General features: G+C 40.6%; 1 protein-coding gene across 6 annotated transcripts in view; it reads left to right on the top strand.

Moving 5' to 3' along the window:
* The window catches only part of LOC106085679 (slowpoke-binding protein), a 374,280-nt gene that overhangs the window by 249,923 nt on the left and 102,911 nt on the right, over window positions 1-21,446 (top strand). For 2 of the 6 annotated variants that reach the window (XM_013250012.2, XM_013250016.2), the window contains exons 2-4: window positions 8,269-8,957; window positions 15,321-15,440; window positions 15,865-16,032. The exons of 1 other annotated variant lie outside the window; for it this stretch is intronic. In XM_013250012.2, coding sequence (XP_013105466.2) covers window positions 8,269-8,957; window positions 15,321-15,440; window positions 15,865-16,032 — 977 coding nt within the window. The remainder of the gene's footprint in view (window positions 1-8,268; window positions 8,958-15,320; window positions 15,441-15,864; window positions 16,033-21,446) is intronic. 3 more of the 6 variants (XM_013250014.2, XM_013250017.2, XM_013250013.2) reach the window with 2 other exon arrangements.

Here is a 21,446-nt window from a genome sequence, read left to right as displayed (position 1 = left end):
GGTTTTCAGAGAGATTCCAATGCATGGGTAAATGTTCTACTAGCAGCAGACAAGCTGATGTATATGCTTTATCAGCGCTTTACCTCCGGTAGTAGACTAGGTAAAACGGCAACCCATTGGCTCTTGCAGTCTTGTTGTTCATCAGTGGGGTTACCCCATTCTGACTTCTAGCCAAATTGCTCAAACGAGTTGATTCACATGCTTCATTAGTTCGACACCTCCGGTCTTGAATAAAATTATAGACGGCAACTCATCGGCTCCTAAAGCCTAGTTCTTCTACATCCGGGTATCTGCTACATAGGCTTCATTCTATACCATTATAGAAAAAAGGTTCCGTAGTATGCTTAGCGCCGCTACTATGGATATTTGGTCAGCATGTCCGACTATGACGCTGAACAATGAGGTTCGAATCCTGGCAAGAACATCAAAAACATTTCTCAGCGCTGGTTATCCCCTCCTAATGTTGGCGACATTTGTGAGGTATTGTACTATTTGGTATGGCAGCCATGTAAAAACTTCTCTACAAAGAGGTGTAAAACTGCGGCACGCCGTTCGGCTACTGAAAGGGTGTCCATTATGTTTGAGCTTAAACTTAAATCTGACAGCACTTATTGATATGCGAGAAGTTTGCTCCTGTTCCTCAATGGAATCTTCATGGGTAAATTTGTGTATTTTGCCTGGCGGGAAAGAGGTGTTCACCTCTTTTTGTCTTCTTTTCGCAAATGCGGGGCAATGCCGTACCGTCTCCAACTCTTCTTCGTCATCGCGTATCGTACAAAAGTCTGTCCAGCGTCCAAAGCTACGTTGCAATGCTCAAAAAGGACTCCTATCAACCTCTTAAGTCATGCTTTTTCAACATCAGAAAAAAAAGTTCAGCTGTGGTTATCCCGTCCAAATTTTGGCGACATTTGTAAGGTATTGTACCATTTGGTATGGCAACCATGTAAAAACTTCTCCACAAAGAGGTGCAAAACTGCGGCACGCCGTTCGGCTACAAAAATACGACCCATTATGTTTGAGCTTAAACTTTAATCTGACAGCATTAATTAATATGTGAGAAGTTTGCCCCTGTTCCTTAATGGAATCTTCATGGGTAAATTTGTGTATTTTGCTTGAAGGGAAAGAGGTATTCACCCTTTTGTCTTCTCCTCGTGATTTCGGGGCAGTGCCCGACCGTCTCCTACTCCTCCTCGTCATCGCGTATTCTACAAAAGTCTATCCTGCGTCCAGTGCGACGTCAAGGACCTAACGCTGCAATGTACAAAAAGGACTCCTATCAGCAGTCTTAAGTCATGCTTTCTTAGCCCCAGGGTAAGTAATGTACTGTTCCGCGAAATACTCAACCAAATGCCATTTGCCAACATGCAACACACAGCATCATCGTAGAAGACGTCTACCCCACCAAAAATTTCGCACAGGGAAGGAGTTATTGATTCCGTGGCACAATCTGCGCCAATCAACGATCCATTTCTGGCCAGCTCGTCAACCACTTCATTCCTCGTCACATTTTGATGGTTCGGACAAAGCCTGACAGCCTTTCCCATGGATCGAAGAATTTTTTTGCATCATCTAACCAGTCTTGACCTCATATGGCCTGACAACAAAACTTTCCGCACATATATCAGGACAGTCTGATCGGGCTAACGCTTTCTCATCGACATCGCCTCCAATGCCAACAGTACCGGAAAGATATCCGCCCAAAGAGCCATTCCAAAAGCCTTTCTCTCTGATTCCAAGAAATTCAAAGAAGACTCCTGCCCCGATACCCTCATTCATGTTCGCATCGATATCGCCTCCAATGCCAACAGGACTGCAAAGATCTTCACTCAAAGACACTGAACCCTTTCAAAAGCCTTTAAGTTCTCTGATTCCAAGTAATTCAAAGAAGACTCCTGCCCCAATACCCCCATCCATGTATACAGAGGTCTCGAAAAGGCTGGATTATCTCAAACCAAGGATCCCTTTTCGGGAAAACGATGTTTACTTCTTAGATAGCGGTACGAGTTCTCATCCATCGATGCAGAATCAAGCCCCCGCTCTCTGCGCAGGCTTTGTGAAAAGAATTTTAAAACTTTCTGGACAGAACCCAACTTTTTGCTTTGCCAGCAGCCTCAAAAGGCGCAACTGAATTCCCTCAGTCGGGATCCTTACCTTTGCCACTAAGAGAATAGACAGTTCTACCATATAGACAGGTGAAATCAACATTGTCGTAAAATTACATTGACTTCTCGTTCGCCATTCCAATTGGCTCTGTTTACAATTATGCTGCCGTTGCTCCACCTGTTCGAGAGCATGAAATTGACAAGAATTAAGTCCAGTAGTTTCCAGTGGACTGGGCTGATTTTACCATCGGTATCCGCAATGGCCACTCCTGGTTTGAAATACCCAGTCTTCCCTTTCCCGTCTGTCCCCCAGTCGTTTGCATATTTGGCAACGTTTTTTTTGCCTGTAGCCCCATTTCTAAAGGGAACTTTGCAACCGACACTGCTCCGCTCACTATCCCTATAACAAATCCAGGTATCTCATTTTGTCATTTTTTGCTGAACGCAGAGTCTTCTCATTCGATTTGTTCCTTCTTTCAGAAGTCTGGAATAAAGCAGTTTTCGTTTCTTTCTTCTCTCTTGCCTACTCTGGCAGGGTGACTGAGGCTACTTCCGAAGTTCCAGCCATAGTACTCATCTTTGCTTACTTATTTCTCTTAATATTTGGGGGTATCATGGCAGCGAATTCCACCGGAGGCCACCACAGAAGTTAAGTACACCAACTAGATTCGATCCCTTTTCTATGTCAGGGTTAGTCCTCTTGTGTCGAAGAATCCGTCTCCAGGTATGACTGAATTGTCCACTATCTGGCGCCCCACCTGCCTACCATTTCTACAGCGTGCCAAGAATTTGCATATACTCCGAAAGCCTGGCAGGAGGCAAAGGTGGTGTTTATAACTAAGCCCGGCAAGGCAACGTATGCGACACCAAAAGCCTAATGACCTATAAGCCGTTCGTCCCTTCTACTCAAAACCATGGAACGTATTGTGGATACCATGATAAAGAGTGGGACATCTAGCGTAGTGCCCTGTTATAAACAGCATGCCTATGTCAAGGGAACGTCGTTGGAGACTGTCCTGCAGAAGGTTGTGCATAAATTAAAAGAATCCTTCGATGCCAAGACGTACACATTGGGGTTATGCATTGACATCGAGGAGATGTCAATGTACGGATCAATACACTTATCGGATCCTTATATCAGTACGGGGTGAACCGGGACCTTAGAGGCTGGATTAACCATATCCTAAGAAAAAAGTAGATAAATTGTGTGTCCCATGACATAAACATAAGGAAGAAACTGGCACTAGCACATCACAGGAGACATTATATCGTCATCCTTAGGGCGACTATAAAAAATAATCTATTACTGATGCTGACTGAAGAGGGATTTTTACCCGACTTCTAATGAGTAAAGATCTGAATTAGCTATGCAGAAGCGCTGAAAGGGTCTTGTAGATAGCATACGGCTGGACTAGACCTAGGGTTATCACACTTATAACCCACAGAAGACTGAAATCTACCTATTCACGAGGAAGGTGAAGATGGACAACCATGACGCAACACATTTCCTCAATAAAGCGATTTCGATGTCTAACAAGGTCAGATACTAAGAAGTGATCTTGGAGAGGAAACTGAATTAGAAGTGTCACATTCAGGAGCGTACTGAGAAGGCTCACAGATGTTGGGCACAATGTCGACGGGCCATAGGCTCGAAATGGAGCCTGATTTCGAGTTTGTTTTACTGGCCCAACAAGAAAGACTATCCTAGATATCCGATCCATACACATACATGTTAAGTGTGAGGAAGTCACCTCGTCCATGAGACTTAAGGCGATGGGAGAATGGATAGATGATACGATCAGATCATAGCATCGAGGCGAAAATAGGATACCTGGAAGGAATATACGAGGATTCCGATCGGATATCTGAGACGAAACTTAGGTCGAAAGCAAGGCACTGCACCCAGCGGTACAGTCTTTAATTGACGGAACTCTGGTATTGGCATCTGGAAGTTCATGCTACACGGATGGATAAAAACTAGAGAACAGAGTGGGCCTGGGGTTCTACATTTAGAACCCAGGGATAAAGATCTGTTCGCAACTGCTTGACCATAATACGGTCATGAAGGCCGAGATCCGAGCGAACACGGAATGCTTGAGGTGATGCAGTGTTAACACGAGGACTTTAAGTGTGAACAACTTCGGACAGTAATTTGGCTATCATGGCAATACAAACGGTAAGATCACGAACAGTCTTGAAGTGTAAGAAGGAGATTAACGCCTTCTTTGAGGATGGCACGATACGAATCGTTTGAGTGGCGGGCGATAGCAAGAGGGAATGAAAGAGCTGACGATTTGGATGTGAAGGCCAGAGAACTGCCGTTCATAGAATTGGTTAAACCAATCCCTGTAAAACAGAGAAACGGTCGTTAAGACGACAAAAATCGTCTTGGGAGATCCGGATCGTAAGAAGACGACGCTATAACTGAAAGGAAATAAGAAGGTGGTCAGCGTAGCCTTCGGTATCATAACGGGACATATAAGACTAAGAGCTCACTTATGAGCTAATTTGGGGAAGATGATTAGACGTTGGAGCATTACGGCTAACAGACACCGGCACTTCGACAGGTACACAATACCAGACATGAACTTTAGACAGGACGTGTATGTTAATCTAATTCTAGTGTATAACTGGCTGGAAAATTTCCTGAACAATTTGAATATAGTTTTGATCTATCTATCATTCGTTGTCCTTCGGGCCTGGTGCTAAAAACTTAGCTTACATGTCGCTAGAGGCATACCCACAAATTGCATTATCCTAGGAATGTGTAAGGAGGTTCCTAGTCTTGCAAGCTCGTCCGCTTTACAATTCCCTGGTATATTTCTGTGACCCGGCACCCAGAACAGGTGAATTTTGAACTGTTCAGCTATCTGCGATAGTCGAGGGCGGTTTTTAATACACCCTGCAGTGGTTGGGTAACCTTTTCGATATGACCCGTTCTATATCTTTAGAGTACACCTCAAAGCCCACCTGGTCGTTTATTTGAAACCATCTGTATAGAAGTCTATGTAAATTCTGTTACCAGGGATATCGTAGTTTCAATCGGTTCTATCAGGAGTAGTGGTATAGTACTTTTTTTTATCAAAAAGCGGCTTAGGTAGGGTGTAATCCACACCGCCTGAAACATCGGATATTGTATCAAGGATAACACAGTGTCCGTAGCCGCCACATGACCAATGAGAAAGCCCCCTTAACCTCACGGAAGAGGTCACTGCAATTTTTTCTAGCCACAATGTCTAGGCGTGCTAGATGTATCATTAAATTCAGTGCATCTGATGATGTTGTCCTCAGTGCGGCTGTGAAACATAAACAAGCCATCCTTTGGATCCGGTTAAATATTGAGTAGTAGGTGGAATTTTGAAGCGTCGTCAACCAGACCACAACACCATATAACATTATAGGTCTGACAACTGTAGTATATACCCAATGCATGACACGCGGTCTAAACCCCCAACTTTTGCCAATGGCTCTCTTGCAGGTGTATAGGGCAATAGTTGCCTTTCTTGCCATTTCCAAAATGTTGGATTTGAAGTTCAATTTCCTGTCAGGCAAAACTATTTCTCCTCTCCCATGGAGACAGGTTGCACTGTAGACAACTTGTATCTCCTGTTGAAAAGAACTACTTCCGTCTTGCACGGATTTATACCTAGACCACTTTCGGTAGCCCACTTTGATGTTGCACGTAAAGCTTCCTGAAGTATATCTCTTAGAGTGCTGAAAAACTTTCCCTAACCGCAATTGCCACGTCATAAGCATACGCGACCACTTTTACGCCTTTTTCTTCCAGAGACAATAATATATTGCTAATGCTATGTTCCAAAGATTTTGAGCTTACGTTTTAGTATTTGGAGCTCACACCAAGCCGATTACCGATTACAGGCTAAGGTTTATGTCCATAATGTCGTGAGCCGGATTAACATCCGCACCCTCTTTTCAACCTAACTGACAAACCATCGTGGATAAGAGCAAACACTTAGATAGGATTTCTTGGCTTTTGACTGGCTCTTACCTCGCGAGTGTTCTTTACTTTACACACAAAGACCCATTGTACTCTACCTTGTGAGTAAATAGTCTCCTGCTTCCGATCACTCGTTAGCCCCCTGGTCTATTGACGAGATGTTGGACGGACAAGGTGGAATTTGTATCTTCACATTGGCTTGTTTCGGACGAACTGTTTGAATTTTTAGATACCACATCCCACCAGGCTAAAACATTGCCCCTTCTCTCGGGCTCTAGATCTGCTCCACTGGAAGCAGACCATCTATTAGGTATTCCATATGCCATTACGCCGCTTTATCAACGGGACTTACAATAGGGACGGTCAAGCAGACAATGTCATTGCCATCTGCTGTGTTTGCAGCTTTTCTATGTTCATCTTCCGTGCAGTGTTAAATGTTCCTTTTTTTTTGTCCCGCTTATAAGGGTGGGTATCACTTTCTTCATCAAAGCACAAATATGTGGTCTTGTCAATATCACAAAGTTAAAATTTGGTGCTGCTAATCCCTAATCCGATATCGGGAGTTTCTTTTTCACGGAGACTAAATTTTGCGACTGTTGAACAAAAAACTATTCTCCCTTCTCATTTTAGCATTCAAGTCTTTTTGCCTGATTTTAATGTAACATGCGAGCAGGCAGCCTTAATATTTTAGGAGCTAGTACATCATTGGCCACTTCGTCCCTGACTCCAAATATACTGCAAATTTTGCCCACTAAGGAACAGGGGCAAACTTCTAACATATCAATGAGTGCAGACCGATTCAAGTTTAAGCTCAATGTTAAGGGACCTCCCTTTTATAGCCCAGTCCAAACGGCGTGCCGCAGTGCGACATCTCTTTGGAGAGAAGTTTTACATGGCATAGTACCTCACAAATGTTGCCAGCATTAGGAGGGGAAAACCACCGCTGAACATTTTTATATGATGGTCTCGCCAGGATTATAAACCAGGCGTTCAGCGTCATAGCTGGACAAGCTAACCTCTACGATACGGTGGCCTCTGCCCAAGTGATTAAGTCTAAAATTGACGGCTTTTCTTTCTACAACATGTAGAAAGGATACATAAGAAGCCTTGTTGAGAAGGAATGCCTTGCGACGGCATCAGACATGAAGGCGAGGTTAAGTGCGCACCAGAAGTATACAACCGAATTTTACTGCGTCAGTTGCTGATAATGTGCCATGTTTTTATAAACCTATCAAGCCTACATACTTCGTTGTCCTTAATCAGTTCAGATCTCCTGAGTATATGACTGCAAATGCAATTTTTGCCCATGAGCATTCCACTAAGGAACAGGGGCAAACTATCCCAAGTTTATTCCGTAGTAAGCACTTTCATGAGGTAAATTTCGAAACCAAAACATAAACAAATCGCAGTTAGCTAGGTCAGTGAAAGTAGGAGGTAGCAACAACAATATGCCGAGAGTTCCTAGTTTCCTCCCAGTGATAAGTATCGCGCCACCAAGAGTGCTAAATTAGACCTTACTTCCATGTCATCAACACAAGAACTTGCGAATACCTGAACTTGTAGCGAAAATCCTGGCAAATCACCAGCAGTTTTTTCTTTGAACAAATCACATTTCCTACCTTTTTATTAAAACATCTCGGAATTCATGCGATATCGACTGTAAAATAAATAGTGTAATTTTTGTTGCTTATTCTGCCTTAATTATGTTTAAGATTGAAAACCAAAAAAAAAAAAACATGAATACTTTAATTAAATGTTCAAACTGAAGCGTGCAATTTTTTAAAATATTTGTCTGTATTTCTGTTTCTTTTTGTCTTTCCTTCTTTGTTTCTGTGTGTGTGTTTGTTACGATCAATAATGCAAAATCAAAAACCAAACCAACTGCTAATTCACCACAAAAAAAAATGCGATCCGAAATAACACACTTCAAAATTACAACAACAATGGCAAAACAAATTCAAATTCCAAAAAAAAATCTAATTGATACCACATTATCATCACACGTAACAATGCTATGCAACAAAATTGTGAAACACAACCACAAAACCAATCGAAATCAACACGACCACATCACCATTGACACGCATTGTCAACAAATTTGCAACAATTGAACCACAAAAATTATTTTAATTGAAACTCACCTATACATACACACACACACACATGAATACATTAAAATTTGGCAAATTCCTAACGACCACATTGCAGGACATTACAAGTGAAGTGCCTCCATTGCAGCCGGGCTGCAACGAGGAAGTCATCATCAATTGCCGCCAACAGCAGAAACAGCTACAGCTACCGTTGCAGCAAGGCCCACAACCACCCAATCAACCCCCACCGCCGACATATCAACGACCAGTTGCTAGCAACAGCACCAGCACCACCAACAACAATAACTCAACTGCCCGACCACAGCAACAAAACTCACAAAACTCCTCCTGCTCGGCCTATCCCTTGCGCAACGGCTCAACGACTCCGACGACCAACACCACCAACTGCAAATGCGATAGCCAAAAACTCATCACTCGTTCCCAGTCAACGAAGGTTATTCAGGATTTGCAACCTCATCCATTACATCAACTGAAGCAGCAGCAATCGTTGCCCACGCCGTTGCACGGTCATGTGGGTGGCTCACCCAATGGTCACCCGCATCACCACCATCATCATCATCACCACAACAATCACTCTAAGTCGGTGTCGATTTTGGTATACAAAACTCTGAATACGGTCTTCAAGAGCAGCCGCAAGATCATCGTTCGTGTCTGTGAGGTAGCCAGCGTCAAAAAGAATTTCAACATGTTCAAATTCAACAAAGCGTCCCAGCAATCGCGCGCCGAGGCTCGGGCAAGCACCTGCACAGGGCATGACCAGTTTGTGCGGCCTCCCGTATCGGAAAAGTGAGTTCATCAAAAAGGATGACTGGAATGAAGGAAGGGGAGAAGAAGCGTTCTGTTTTTTTTTAGCACTTTTATGTTTCATTTTGATTTTCTTTGGTTTTTTCACAACAGTGGTGAGATGAATATATATTTAGGAAAATATTTCTAAAGAATATACCATGGAAATCGCACTATGTTTGAAATAGATACCTTTTTCAGCAGTTGTTCTATTTAGGAAAAATTATAAATGTTTCCTTTTCCAAGTTCGTGGCATGTATACACTCAGAGAAATTTGTTAGTAGAAACAACTAAAATTTTTGCTTTCAAGCGAAAGCCCTTGCAGTCCTATGGCGAAAGCAGACGATTTTCATATATTGTAGAAGCAACTGCCTGGTCATACGATCATGATACGAGTATATGTAAATAATCAAACGATTCTAAAGGTTCGGGCATGACACTATGTGAGGTCGATAATTGTTAAAGAAGTAAAAAACATCACTCCCCTGGCCATCAAGGTTTAGCAGGAAGAGAAGCGACCAAAAGTGGTGATGAGTGTTGGCCATACTATGGAGGCATCCCATACCAGGGAAGCATCGAACCCACCTCTGTGAGTGCTACTAGGTTAACACATTTTCAATAAAAGGGCGAAAAATCCTTCCTGCCAGATTTCGAGAGAATCGGTTAACAAATGACCACTTAATTGCATTATTAATGAAAATCGGACGAACATATATGTGGGAGCTATATCCAAATCTGAACCGATTTTTTCCAATTTCAATAGGCTTCGTCTCGAAAAACATGCCTGTACCAAATTTTTAGTCGATCGGATGAAAACTGCGACCTAGGGTATAAAAAGGGTGCATACCATTTATTTGCTAACTAAACTTGCGAATGATCAAACCGGTCAATTGTCGTTCATTGTGATACCTCTAGAACAGGAGAAGAAAGATGCCTTCTGGTTCCTACCGTTGACCCATCCAGTGCATCCAGTGCTTTAAATAGCCCAACAACTTGCGAAGGTTAATATCCGCTAAATCAGACAAGTTCTCACAGCAATGAGAACCTAAAGTGTAACTTCTTCTGACTCCCAGTGCTGGACACACTTTAATTATCGACAATGGCATTAGGAGTAGTATTAAATTCAGCGCAACAGATGATGTCGTCCCTCAGTGCGACTGTGATGCACAAACCTGCCATCCTTTGGATCCGGCTGAGTATTGAACAGTAGTTGGACTTTTGAAGCGCCGTTCACCAGACCGTAACACCATACAGCATTATAGGTCTGACAACTTCAGTATATACCCAATGCTTGGTCTAAAGCCCCGTCTTCTGCCAATGACTCTTTTGCAGGAATATAGGCAAAAGAGCTGGCTTTCTTACCTAGGAGGGCTGCTATATAAGTTTCTGGCCTAACGAAGAAAATGAAAATGCCTATATTTATCATCAACGAGTAAAAAGGCCTTAAGTTCGGCCTGGCCGATCTTCGGATGCCCACCACATCGGGTAAATGTTTAAACCACCTTTCGTCATTATCCACATTTCGTTATGCACCCGTAGCAGCTTTATCCAAATATGGTACGATTTGGATCAAATTCGGCACGAACATTGAGTAGTCTAACAAATACAAGTCACTGTTCAATTTTGGTTGAAAATTGCTCTTTGTGGCAGCTATATCCAAGTATAGACCGATCTGAACCATTAGGACACGGATGTCGAAAAGCCTAATATAATCTAAATTCAAGCGAAATCGGATAATAAATGCGCTTTTTATGGGCCCATGCCTTTAAATCGAGAGATCGGTCTATATGGCAACTATATGAAAATCCGGACCGATCTGGGCCATCTTCAAGAGGGATATCGAGGAGCTTTAAATAACTCACTGTCCCAAATTTCAATGAAATCGGACAAAAAATACGCCTTTAATGGGCCCAAGACCTTAAATCGAGAGATCAGACTATATGGCTGCTATATTCAAATATGTACCGATTTAGGCCAAATTTTAAAGAATATGTTGAATGGCCAAACACTACTCACTGTCTTATTGCGCCCTTTGGGGGCTCAAGAAGTAATATGGGAACTGGGATTTATATGGGAACTGTATCGGGCTATAGACCGATCAGGTTATGAACCGATTTGAACCTTATTTGTTGAAAGTAAGAATAAAATACGTCTTGCAAAATTTCAGCCAAATCGGATAGGAATTGCGTCCACTAGAAGCTCAAGAAGTCAAATCCCCAGATCAATTTATATGACAGCTATATCAGGTAATGAACCGATTTGAACCATACTTGGCACAGTTATTGGATATCATAACAAAACACGTTATGCAAAATTTCATTCCAATCGGATAATAATTGCGCACTCTAGAGGCTCAAGAAGTCAAGACCCAAGATCGGCTTACATGGCAGCTATATCAGGTTATAGACCGATTTGAACCATACTTGGCACAGTTATTGGATATCATAACAAAACACGTCATGCAAAATTTCATTCCAATCGGATAAGAATTGCGCACTATAGAAGCTCAAGAAGTCAAGACCCAAGATCGGTTTATATGGCAGCTATATCAGGCTATTGACTGATTTGAACCATACTTGGCACAGTTGTTGGATATCATAACAAAACACGTCGTGCAAAATTTCATCCCAATCGGATAAGAATTGCGCACTCTAGAGGCTCAAGAAATCAAGACCCAAGATCGGTTTATATGGCAGCTATATCAAAACATGGACCGATGTGCCCCATTTACAATACCAACCGACCTACACCAATAAGAAGTATTTGTGCAAAATTTCAAGCGGTTATCTTTACTCCTTCGGAAGTTAGCGTGCTTTCGACAGACAGACAGACGGACGGACATGGCTAGATCGACATAAAATGTCGCGACGATAAAGAATATATATACTTTATGGGGTCTCAGACGAATATTTCGAGTAGTTACAAACAGAATGACGAAATTAGTATACCCCCCATCCTATGGTGGAGGGTATAAAAACTATGCAAAGTTTCAGCCCAATATCTCCTCTTTTAAAGACTGTAGCGTGATTTCAACAATACATACAATACAATCCGATCTCCCGATTTGACTTCTGGAGCACCTGGAAGCCTTGTTCGATTTGGCAGAAATTTAGCATATTGTGTTTCCTTATGACTTTCAACAACTGTGTCAAGTACGTTCCAAATCGGTCTATAACCTGATATAGCTCCTATATAAACCGATCTCTCGATTTGACTTCTTGAGCCCTTACAAGCCGCAAGTTTTGTCGGATTTGGCTGAAATATAGCATGTAGGTTTTGTTATGACTTCCAACAACTGTGCCAAGTACGGTTCAAATGGGTGTATAACCTGATTTAGCTCCCATATAAACCGATCTCTCGATTTGACTTCTTGAGCCCTTACCAGCCGCAATTTTTGCCCGATTTGGGTGAAATTTTGCACATATGGTTTTGTTAAGACTTCCTACAACTGTGTCCAATACGGTCCACATCAGTCTATAACCTGATATAGCTCCCATGTAAACAGTCTCTCAATCATCCTTGTTCGGTTCCTAGAAGCTTTAACTTTTGCTAGTTTGATAGAAGTTTGGTATGTGGAATAAAATTATGCTCTTCAACTAAATTTTGTATACCCTCCACCATAAGATGGGGGTATACTAATTTCGTTATTCTGTTTGTAACACCTCGAAATATGAGTCTAAGACCCAATAAAGTATATATATTCTTGATCGCCATGTCATTTTAAGTCGATCTAGCCATATCCGTCAGTTTGTCCGTCCGTCCGTCTGTCTGTCGAAAGCACCCTAACTTTCGAAGGAGTAAAGCTAGCCGCTTAAAATTTAGCACAAACACTTTTTGTTAGTGTAGATCGGTTGGGATTGTAAATGGATCAAATCGGTCCATGTTTTAATATAGATGCCATATAAACCGATCTTGGGTCTTGACTTCTTGAGCCTCTAGAGGGAGCAATTCTCATCCGATTTGGCTGAAATTTTGCATGAGGTGTTTTGTTATGACTTCCAATAGCTGTGCTAAGTATGGCGTAAATCGGTATAGAACCTAATATAGCTACCATATAAACCGATCTGAGATCATGATTTCTTGAGCCTCTAGAGGGCGCAATGAATCGATCAAAAGCTTGATAGAGCTCGCATATAAATCTATCTTCCGATTTTGAAGAAACTATCAAACTTTCCAATGGAAATGTCAGATTTCACCCGGCAATACTTAGTGTGACCTTGATCAGAAATTTATATATCAGCCCTCTTATATAGAATCATTTGATTCTTTTAGCTTTAAAATACCTTATTTTTATACCCTCCACCATAAGATGGGGGGTATACTAATTTCGTCATTCTGTTTGTAACTACTCGAAATATTCGTCTGAGACCCCATAAAGTATATATATTCTTGATCGTCGTGACATTTTATGTCGATCTAGCCATGTCCGTCCGTCTGTCCGTCCGTCCGTCCGTCCGTCCGTCCGTCCGTCCGTCCGTCCGTCCGTCCGTCCGTCCGTCCGTCCGTCCGTCCGTTCGTCCGTCTGTCTGTCGAAAGCACGCTATCTTCCGAAGGAGTAAAGCTAGCCTCTTGAAATTTTGCACAAATACTTCTTATTAGTGTAGGTCGGTTGGTATTGTAAATGGGCCATATCGGTCCATGTTTTGATATAGCTGCCATATAAACCGATCTTGGGTCTTGACTTCTTGAGCCTCTAGAGTGCGCAATTCTTATCTGATTCGAATGAAATTTTGTACAGCGTGTTTTTTTATGATATCCAACAACTGTGCCAAGTATGGTTCAAATCGGTTCATAACCTGATATAGCTGCCATATAAACCGATCTTGGGTCTTGACTTCTTGAGCCTCTAGAGGGCGCAATTCTTATCCGATTGAAATGAAATTTTCCACGACGTGTTTTGTTATGATATCCAACAACTGTGCCAAGTATGGTTCAAATCGGTCCATAACCTGATATAGCTGTCATAGAAACCGATCTTGGGTCTTGACTTCTTGAGCCTCTAGAGTGCGCAATTCTTATCCGATTGGAATGAAATTTTGCACGACGTGTTTTGTTATTATATTCAACAACTGTGCCAAGTATGGTTCAAATCGGTTCATAACCTGATATAGCTGCCATATAAACCGATCTTGGGTCTTGACTTCTTGAGCCTCTAGAGGGCGCAATTCTTATCCTATTGAAATGGAATTTCGCACGACGTGTTTTGTTATGATACCCAACAACTGTGCCAAGTATGGTTTAAATCGGTCCATAACCTGATATAGCTGCCATATAAACCGATCTTGGGTCTTGACTTCTTGAGCCTCTAGAGTGCGCAATTCTTATCCGATTTAAATGAATTTTTGGCACCAAGTATTTCGTTATGATATCCAACAACTGTGCCAAGTATGGTTGAAATCGGTCCATAAACTGATATAGCTGTCATATAAACAGATCTGGGGATTTGACTTCTTGAGCTTCTAGAGGGCGCAATTCCTATCCGTTTTGGCTGAAATTTTGCATGACGTATTTTATTTTTACTTTCAACAACTGTGTCAAATAAGGTTCAAATCGGTTCATAACCTGATATAGCTGCCATATAAACCGATCTGGGATCTTGACTTCTTGACCCCTAGAAGTCGCAATTATTATTACCGATATGCCTGAAATTTTGTGCGACGGATCCTCTCATGACCATCAACAAACGTGTTTATTATGGTCTGAATCGGTCTATAGCCCGATACAGATCCCATATAAATCGTTTTCTCTATTTTACTTCGTGAGCCCCAATGGGCGCAATTCTTATACAAATTGGCTGAAATTTTACACAGGTCTCCAACATATAATTTAATTGTGGTCCGAACCGGACCATATCTTGATATCGTTTTAATAGCAGAGCAACTCTTTTCTTATATCCTTTTTTTGCCTAAGAAGAGATGCCGGGAAAAGAACTCGACAAATGCGATCCATGGTGGAGGGTATATAAGATTCGGCCCGGCCGAACTTAGCACGCTTTTACTTGTTCACATTAAAGATGAAACATTGTGACTCTAAGTATGTTATCGACCAATAACATCAACACAACTCAAAACGTTGGGGATATAAAGAAGGTGTAATGTTTTCTAAATGTTAATATTGAAGAGTTTCAGATGACAATGATGCTTTCGCAATCATTGCTTAACTCTTTACACCCTTATATTGTATATCCCTTCTTATGAAGAGTTATAAATGATGTTTTGGAACTCGCTCACCACTCTTGTTGAATTTTTGTTTTCATTTCCTTAAGTTTTTAATCCAAAGTATTAACTTTGTCAATTTCCTTACCATCTCTAATAATGTCATTTAATATTTTGCTGTGATTTTCTTTGGGAAATTCCAACATAAAAGAAAAGCCAAGCATCTTATGAAGAAACTCAACAAACAAAATGGATTGAAGCGATCCAACTCGGCCATTGAATTCGATATATCAGCAATGACAGCAGCCAACCGCAGACATATCTACAGTAGGTAAGTACATGAAAACTCACAAGGAAAAATATTCTATTAAAAAAAAATAAAAAAAAAACTTTATACAAAACACTGAACTAAATTTTAATATTTTATTTTTTTTAAACCAAAAAACAAACCCAAAAACAATTGGCAGTTTTTCCAGCAATGAAAAATAACAACAACAAAAATGCAAATGCACTCTCACTTTGATTCAATGAAATGCTTTACAAACTGCTTTTGTTGATTACGGTTTTGAATTTCAAAAAGTTTTACTTCAAAACAAAAAGCAAAATTAATTCTCTGTTTTTTTCTATTTTTTCTTCTTGATTATACAAAAACATCTCTTTTTTTTTTGGTTTTCCTTTATGTTTTTGTTGTATTTTTTTTATTTACGATTTTTTGTTTCCCTTTTTGTGAAATCCTAATTTTATTTCGTTTACAGCAATCGTTCAGCAAGCTCAGAGCAAGATAACTCCGATCATTCGGAGCACTCGGAGAAATCGCCTTTGGTTAGCGCCAGGTTAGACAGTTTGGCTAGGATATTTTTTAGCAAATCGATGCCAGCGGAAACCGGAAGTAGAGATACTCTAGATTCAGTGCTAACAACAAGGTTGTCACATTCCTGTTCACTGGTTTCTCTTTTGTCAAATTCTTAACTCTATATAATTTTTTAAGCAATTCGATCTGTCATAACATCTTTGAGTTGTTACCTAAGTTCTTATGTTTTTATTTTTGTTGTAATTCGCATTGGATTGGCATTTGAATTTGGAATTATTGAAAATATGTTTTCCCATCATTTTTATTATTTTTGGCTATGGAAGTTTGGTAAATAGTTGAAGAAAAAATAAGCCTGTAAAAGAAGCAAAACTAATTTAAGTAATCGCTCTACTAGTTTCCCAAATGCCTGACTGAGTATTGTGTGATTTAGCCTTGGAGTTTCTAACCTTAGCGTTGCATGTCTATGTTGTGTTTTTTTTCTGTATCGGATCTCTAGTGGATCCCCGGCTGCCTGGTGGTTACACATGTCTGATGTCCCTTGGTTGCCTGGAAACAATTAAGTTTCAATTTCATTTTCAATTTATTGTCGCGGGGCATGTTCTTCATGGTTTTTTGAATGATTTTTATATGGCTTTGTGGTTCTGCTTCCGTTTGGTTTCGGTTTTTTCTTTTTTGTTTGTTTGTTAATGTCATGACCAACCAGTCTCTATGGGTTGCTGGTTTTTATTCAACCTTGTTTATCTGTTTGTTTGTTTGTTCCTTTGTTTTTTCCGCATAATTTAAAATCCCCAAGTGTTTAATTAATTATTATTGTATGTGAAATGAAAAAAATATTGTTTACACTTACACGGTTTATTCTTTCCCTTGCAAATAATTGCCTTACCACAAAAAAAAAAATTTTGTAAAAAAACATTTAAACTGAAATACGATATTTACTCAACCACAAAAGCACCACAATTTATTCTAACACATTTACAATAGTACTGCATAATTTTTAAAAACACAACTTCTATGAAACATGAAATATTTATGGAAATTTGTTGTCACATCGACAGTATTTATGGAAATTTACAGTGACAAAAAAGATAATTTAATGTATTGCTGCTCTTAAATCAATGTTCGTTATAATTGTGTCAATGTAAACCTTCAACAAAATAATTGTATTGTTATTTAATGCATACATCATATGGGATATTTAGTTGTAGTTGTCAAAGAAAATATATTTATAGCGAAAATTATTAGCTAGGCCTTAAATATCTCGAAAAAATATTATTCGATTAGTTATTGGGATTGGATAGATTCTTACAAAGCTTTGCAACATCTTGTAAACAAGTAAAAAGGCGTTTAGTTCGGCCGGGCCGAACTTTGGACACCCACCACCTTGGGTAATTATAAAAACCACCTTTCTTCAAAATCCGATCTTGACCGATCTGAGCCAAATCGCAGAACCGATCTGAGCCAAGGGGCCTAAAGCAACTTACTGCCCCAAATTTCAAGAAAATCGTTCAATAAATGCGCCTTTTATGGGACCAAAACCTTAAATCGAGAGATCGGTCTATATGGCAGCTATATTCAAATCTGAACCGATCTGAGCCAAATTGAAGAGGGATATTGAAGGGCCCAACATAAGTCACGGTGTCAAATTTCAGTGAAATCGGATAATAAATGCGCCTTTTATGGGCCCAAAACCTTAAATCGAGAGATCGGTCTATATGGCAGCTATATTCAAATCTGGACCGATCTGAGCCAAATTGAAGAAAGATGTCGAAGAGCCTAACAAAACTCACTGTCCCAAATTTTGTCAAAATCGGACATTAAATGTTTCTTTTATGGGCGCAAGACCCCAAATCGGAGGATCGGTCTATATGGCAGCTATATCCAAATCTGAACCGATATGAGTCAAATTGAAAAAGAATGTCGAAGGGCCTAACACAACTCACTGTTCCAAGTTTCAGCAGTATACCATAATAAATGCGCCTTTTATGGGCCTAAGACCTAAATCGGCGGATCGGTTTATATGGCAGCTATATCCAAATCTAGACCGATCTGAGCCAAACTAAAGAAGGATGTCAAAGATCCTTACACAACTCACTGTCGCAAATTTCAGCAAAATCGGATTATAAATTTGGTTTTAATGGACGCAAGACCTCAAATCGAGAGATCGGGCTATATGGCAGCTATATCCAAATTTGAGCCGATTTGGGCCAAATTGAAGATATATGTCGAAGGGCCTAACACAACTCACAGTCCCAAATTTTGGCAAAATCAGACATTAAATGCGCCTTTCATGGGACCAAAACCATAAATCGAGAGATCGGTATATATGACAGCTATATCCAAATCTACACCGATCTGAGTCAAATTGAAGAAGCATGTCGACACACACAACTCACTGTCCCAAATTTCAGCAAAATCGGATTATAAATGTGGCTTTTATGGGCGCAAGACCTTAAATCGAGAGATCGGTATATATGGCAGATATATCCAAATCTGAACCAAATTGACGAAGGATGCCGGGCCTAACACAACTCACTGCCTCAAATTTCAGCAAAATCGGATAATAAATGTGGTTTTTATGGGCCTAAGACCCTAAATATGCAGATCGGTCTATATGGCAGCTATATCCAAATCTGGACCAATCTGAACCAAATTGACTAGGGATGTTGAGGGGCTTAACGCAACTCACTGTCCCGAATTTCAGCAAAATAGGATAATAAATGTGGCTTTTATGGACCCAAAACCTAAACCGAGAGATCGGTCTATATGCAGCTATATCCAAATCTAAACCGATCTGAGCCAAATTGAAGAAAGATGTCAAGGGGTCTAACGCAATTCCCTGCCTCAAATTTTGGCGAAATCGGACTATAAATGCGCCTTTTATGGGCCTAAGGCCTAAATCGGAGGATCGGTCTATATGGCAGCTATATCCAAATCTGGGCCGATCTGAGCCAAATTGACGAAGGATGTCGAAGGGCCTATTGCAACTCACTGTCGCTAATTTCAGCAAAATCGGATAATAAATGTGGCTTTTATGGGCCTATGACCCTAAATCGGAGGATCGGTCTATATGGCAGCTATATCCAAATCTGGACCGATCTGGGCCAAATTAAAGAAGGATGTCGAAGGGGTCAACACTGTCCCAAATTTCGGCAAAATCGGACTATAGATGCGCCTTTTATGGGCGCAAGACCTTAAATCGAGAGATCGGTATATATGGCAGATATATCCAAATCTGGGCCGATATGGGCCAAATTGAAGAAGGATGTCAAAGTTCTTCACACAACTCACTGCCCCAAATAAATGCGCCTCTTATGGGCCCAAAACCTTAAATCGAGAATTCGGTCCATATGGCAGCTATATCTGAACCGATCTGAGCCAAATTGACGAAGGATGTCGAAGGGCCTAACACAACTGTCTCAAATTACAGCAAAATCGGATAATAAATGTGGTTTTTATGGGCCTAAGACCCTAAATATGCGGATCGGTCTATATGGGGGTTATATCAAGATATAGTCCGATATAGCCCATCTTCGAACTTAACCTGCTTATCAATATCTCTATTTTTAAAGACTGTAGCGTGATTTCAAAGACTGTAGCGTGGGAGCCACCGTGGTGCATAGGATAGCATGCCCGCCTATCGTGCCCAATCGCCCGGGTTCAAATCCTGGCGGCGAAAACACCTTTAAACATTTTTCAGCGGTGCTTTTCCCCTCACCAAATGCTGGCGACATTTGTGAGTATTTCAGCCATGTACAACTTCTCAACCAAGAGGTGTCACTTTTTAATGACACGCCGTTCGGACTCGGCATTACAGGAGGTCCCCTTATTATTGAGCTTAAATTTGAATCGGGCAGCACTCAATTGATATTGTGAGAAGTTACTTTCCCTCTTATTTGTTCCGCAATGGGATGTTTGGGAAACACTAAATCACATTGTAGCGTGATTTCAACAGACAGACGGACGGACATGGCTAGATCGTCTAAGATTTTTATGCTGATCAAAAATATATATACTTTATAGGGTCGGAAATGGATATTTCGATGTGTTGCAAACGGTATGACAAAATGAATATACCCCCATCCTTCGGTAGTGGGTATGAAAATAGTAATGAAAACGGAAGAAACTTACGTTTAGTACAGTATTTGGTACCATTTTATACTTTCTTTACGGATTGAAATAGGGCTCTGAAATTTAACATGTAGCTTCTACTAAGATATATGTTGGCTGACAAAGTAATTTTGAACAAATCATACATTTTGGTACCAAAAAGTCCAAATAGCTTATTTACTTTAACAGCAAACAGAGAAGGATAAAATTAAACAAGAGCGTGCTAAGTTCGGCCGGGCCGAATCTTTTATACCCTGCACCATGGATCGCATTTGTCGAGTTCTATGCGCGGTATCTCTTTTTAGGCAAACAAAGAATATTGAATAAGAACTGTTATGGTATTGGAGCTTTTTCTAGTTATAGTCCGATTCGGACCATAAATGAATGCTGGACATTGTAGAAGTCTTTTTGTAATATTCCAGTTCATTCGGATAAGAATTGCGCCTTGTGGGGGCTCAAGAAGCAAAATTGAGAGATAGCTTTATATGAAAGCTGTATTAAGCTATTGATCGATTCAGACCATATTAGACACGTATGATGAGGATCATGAGAGAAACCGTTGTACAAAATTTCTGAAATCAAGATACCAGATGGGTTCATATGGCAGCTATATCAGTTTATGTGCCGATTTGCGCCATGCTTAGCACAGTTATTGGAAGTCATAACAAAACACCTCATGCTAAATTTCAGCCTAATTGCATGAGAATTGCGCCCTCTATTGGATCAAGAGGTCAAGATTCATTGTCGGTATATATTGTATGACATATATACCAGATTATAAACCGATTTGAATCGTACTTAACATAGTTGGTGGAAGTGATAAAAAAAACGTTACGTGCAAAATTTCAGTCAAATCGGATGACAATTGCGCCCTCTAGAGGCTCAAGGAGTCAAGACCAAAGATCGGTTTATATGGCAGCTATATCAAAACATGGACCGATTTGGCCCATTGACAATTCCAAACTGACCTACACTGATAAGAAGTATTTGTGCAAAATTTCAAGCAGCTAGATGTACTCTTTCAAAGCTTAGCGTGCTTTCGACAGAGAGACAGGCGAACGGATGGACGGACTAGTTCGTCTTAAAATGTCACGATCAAGAAAAAATATACCTTAGGGGGTTAAAGACGCATATTTCGAGGTGTTACAAACAGAATGACGAAATTAGTATACCCCCATCCTATGGTGGAGGATATAAAAAAGGGTGCGGATATTAATGTGCCCCATGCCACTATGGACATACACCTAAGCCAGTAATCGGCTTGTTATGCGCTCTAAAAACTAAAAAGTAATCTCAAAAAAGTAAATTTCAAGTTAGGAATTCCGTGCTGCCTACAAAATCCTTATTTTTTTCTGCATCATTCCCTTAAGATGGTTCATGTATGGTATTGTGTCCCCACCCAACTACGGGTGTCTTTTA

The sequence above is a fragment of the Stomoxys calcitrans genome, chromosome 3, assembly GCF_963082655.1.
Source record: "Stomoxys calcitrans chromosome 3, idStoCalc2.1, whole genome shotgun sequence".
Taxonomy (NCBI): domain Eukaryota; kingdom Metazoa; phylum Arthropoda; class Insecta; order Diptera; family Muscidae; genus Stomoxys; species Stomoxys calcitrans.
This window is presented reverse-complemented; position numbering and strand designations above follow the sequence as displayed.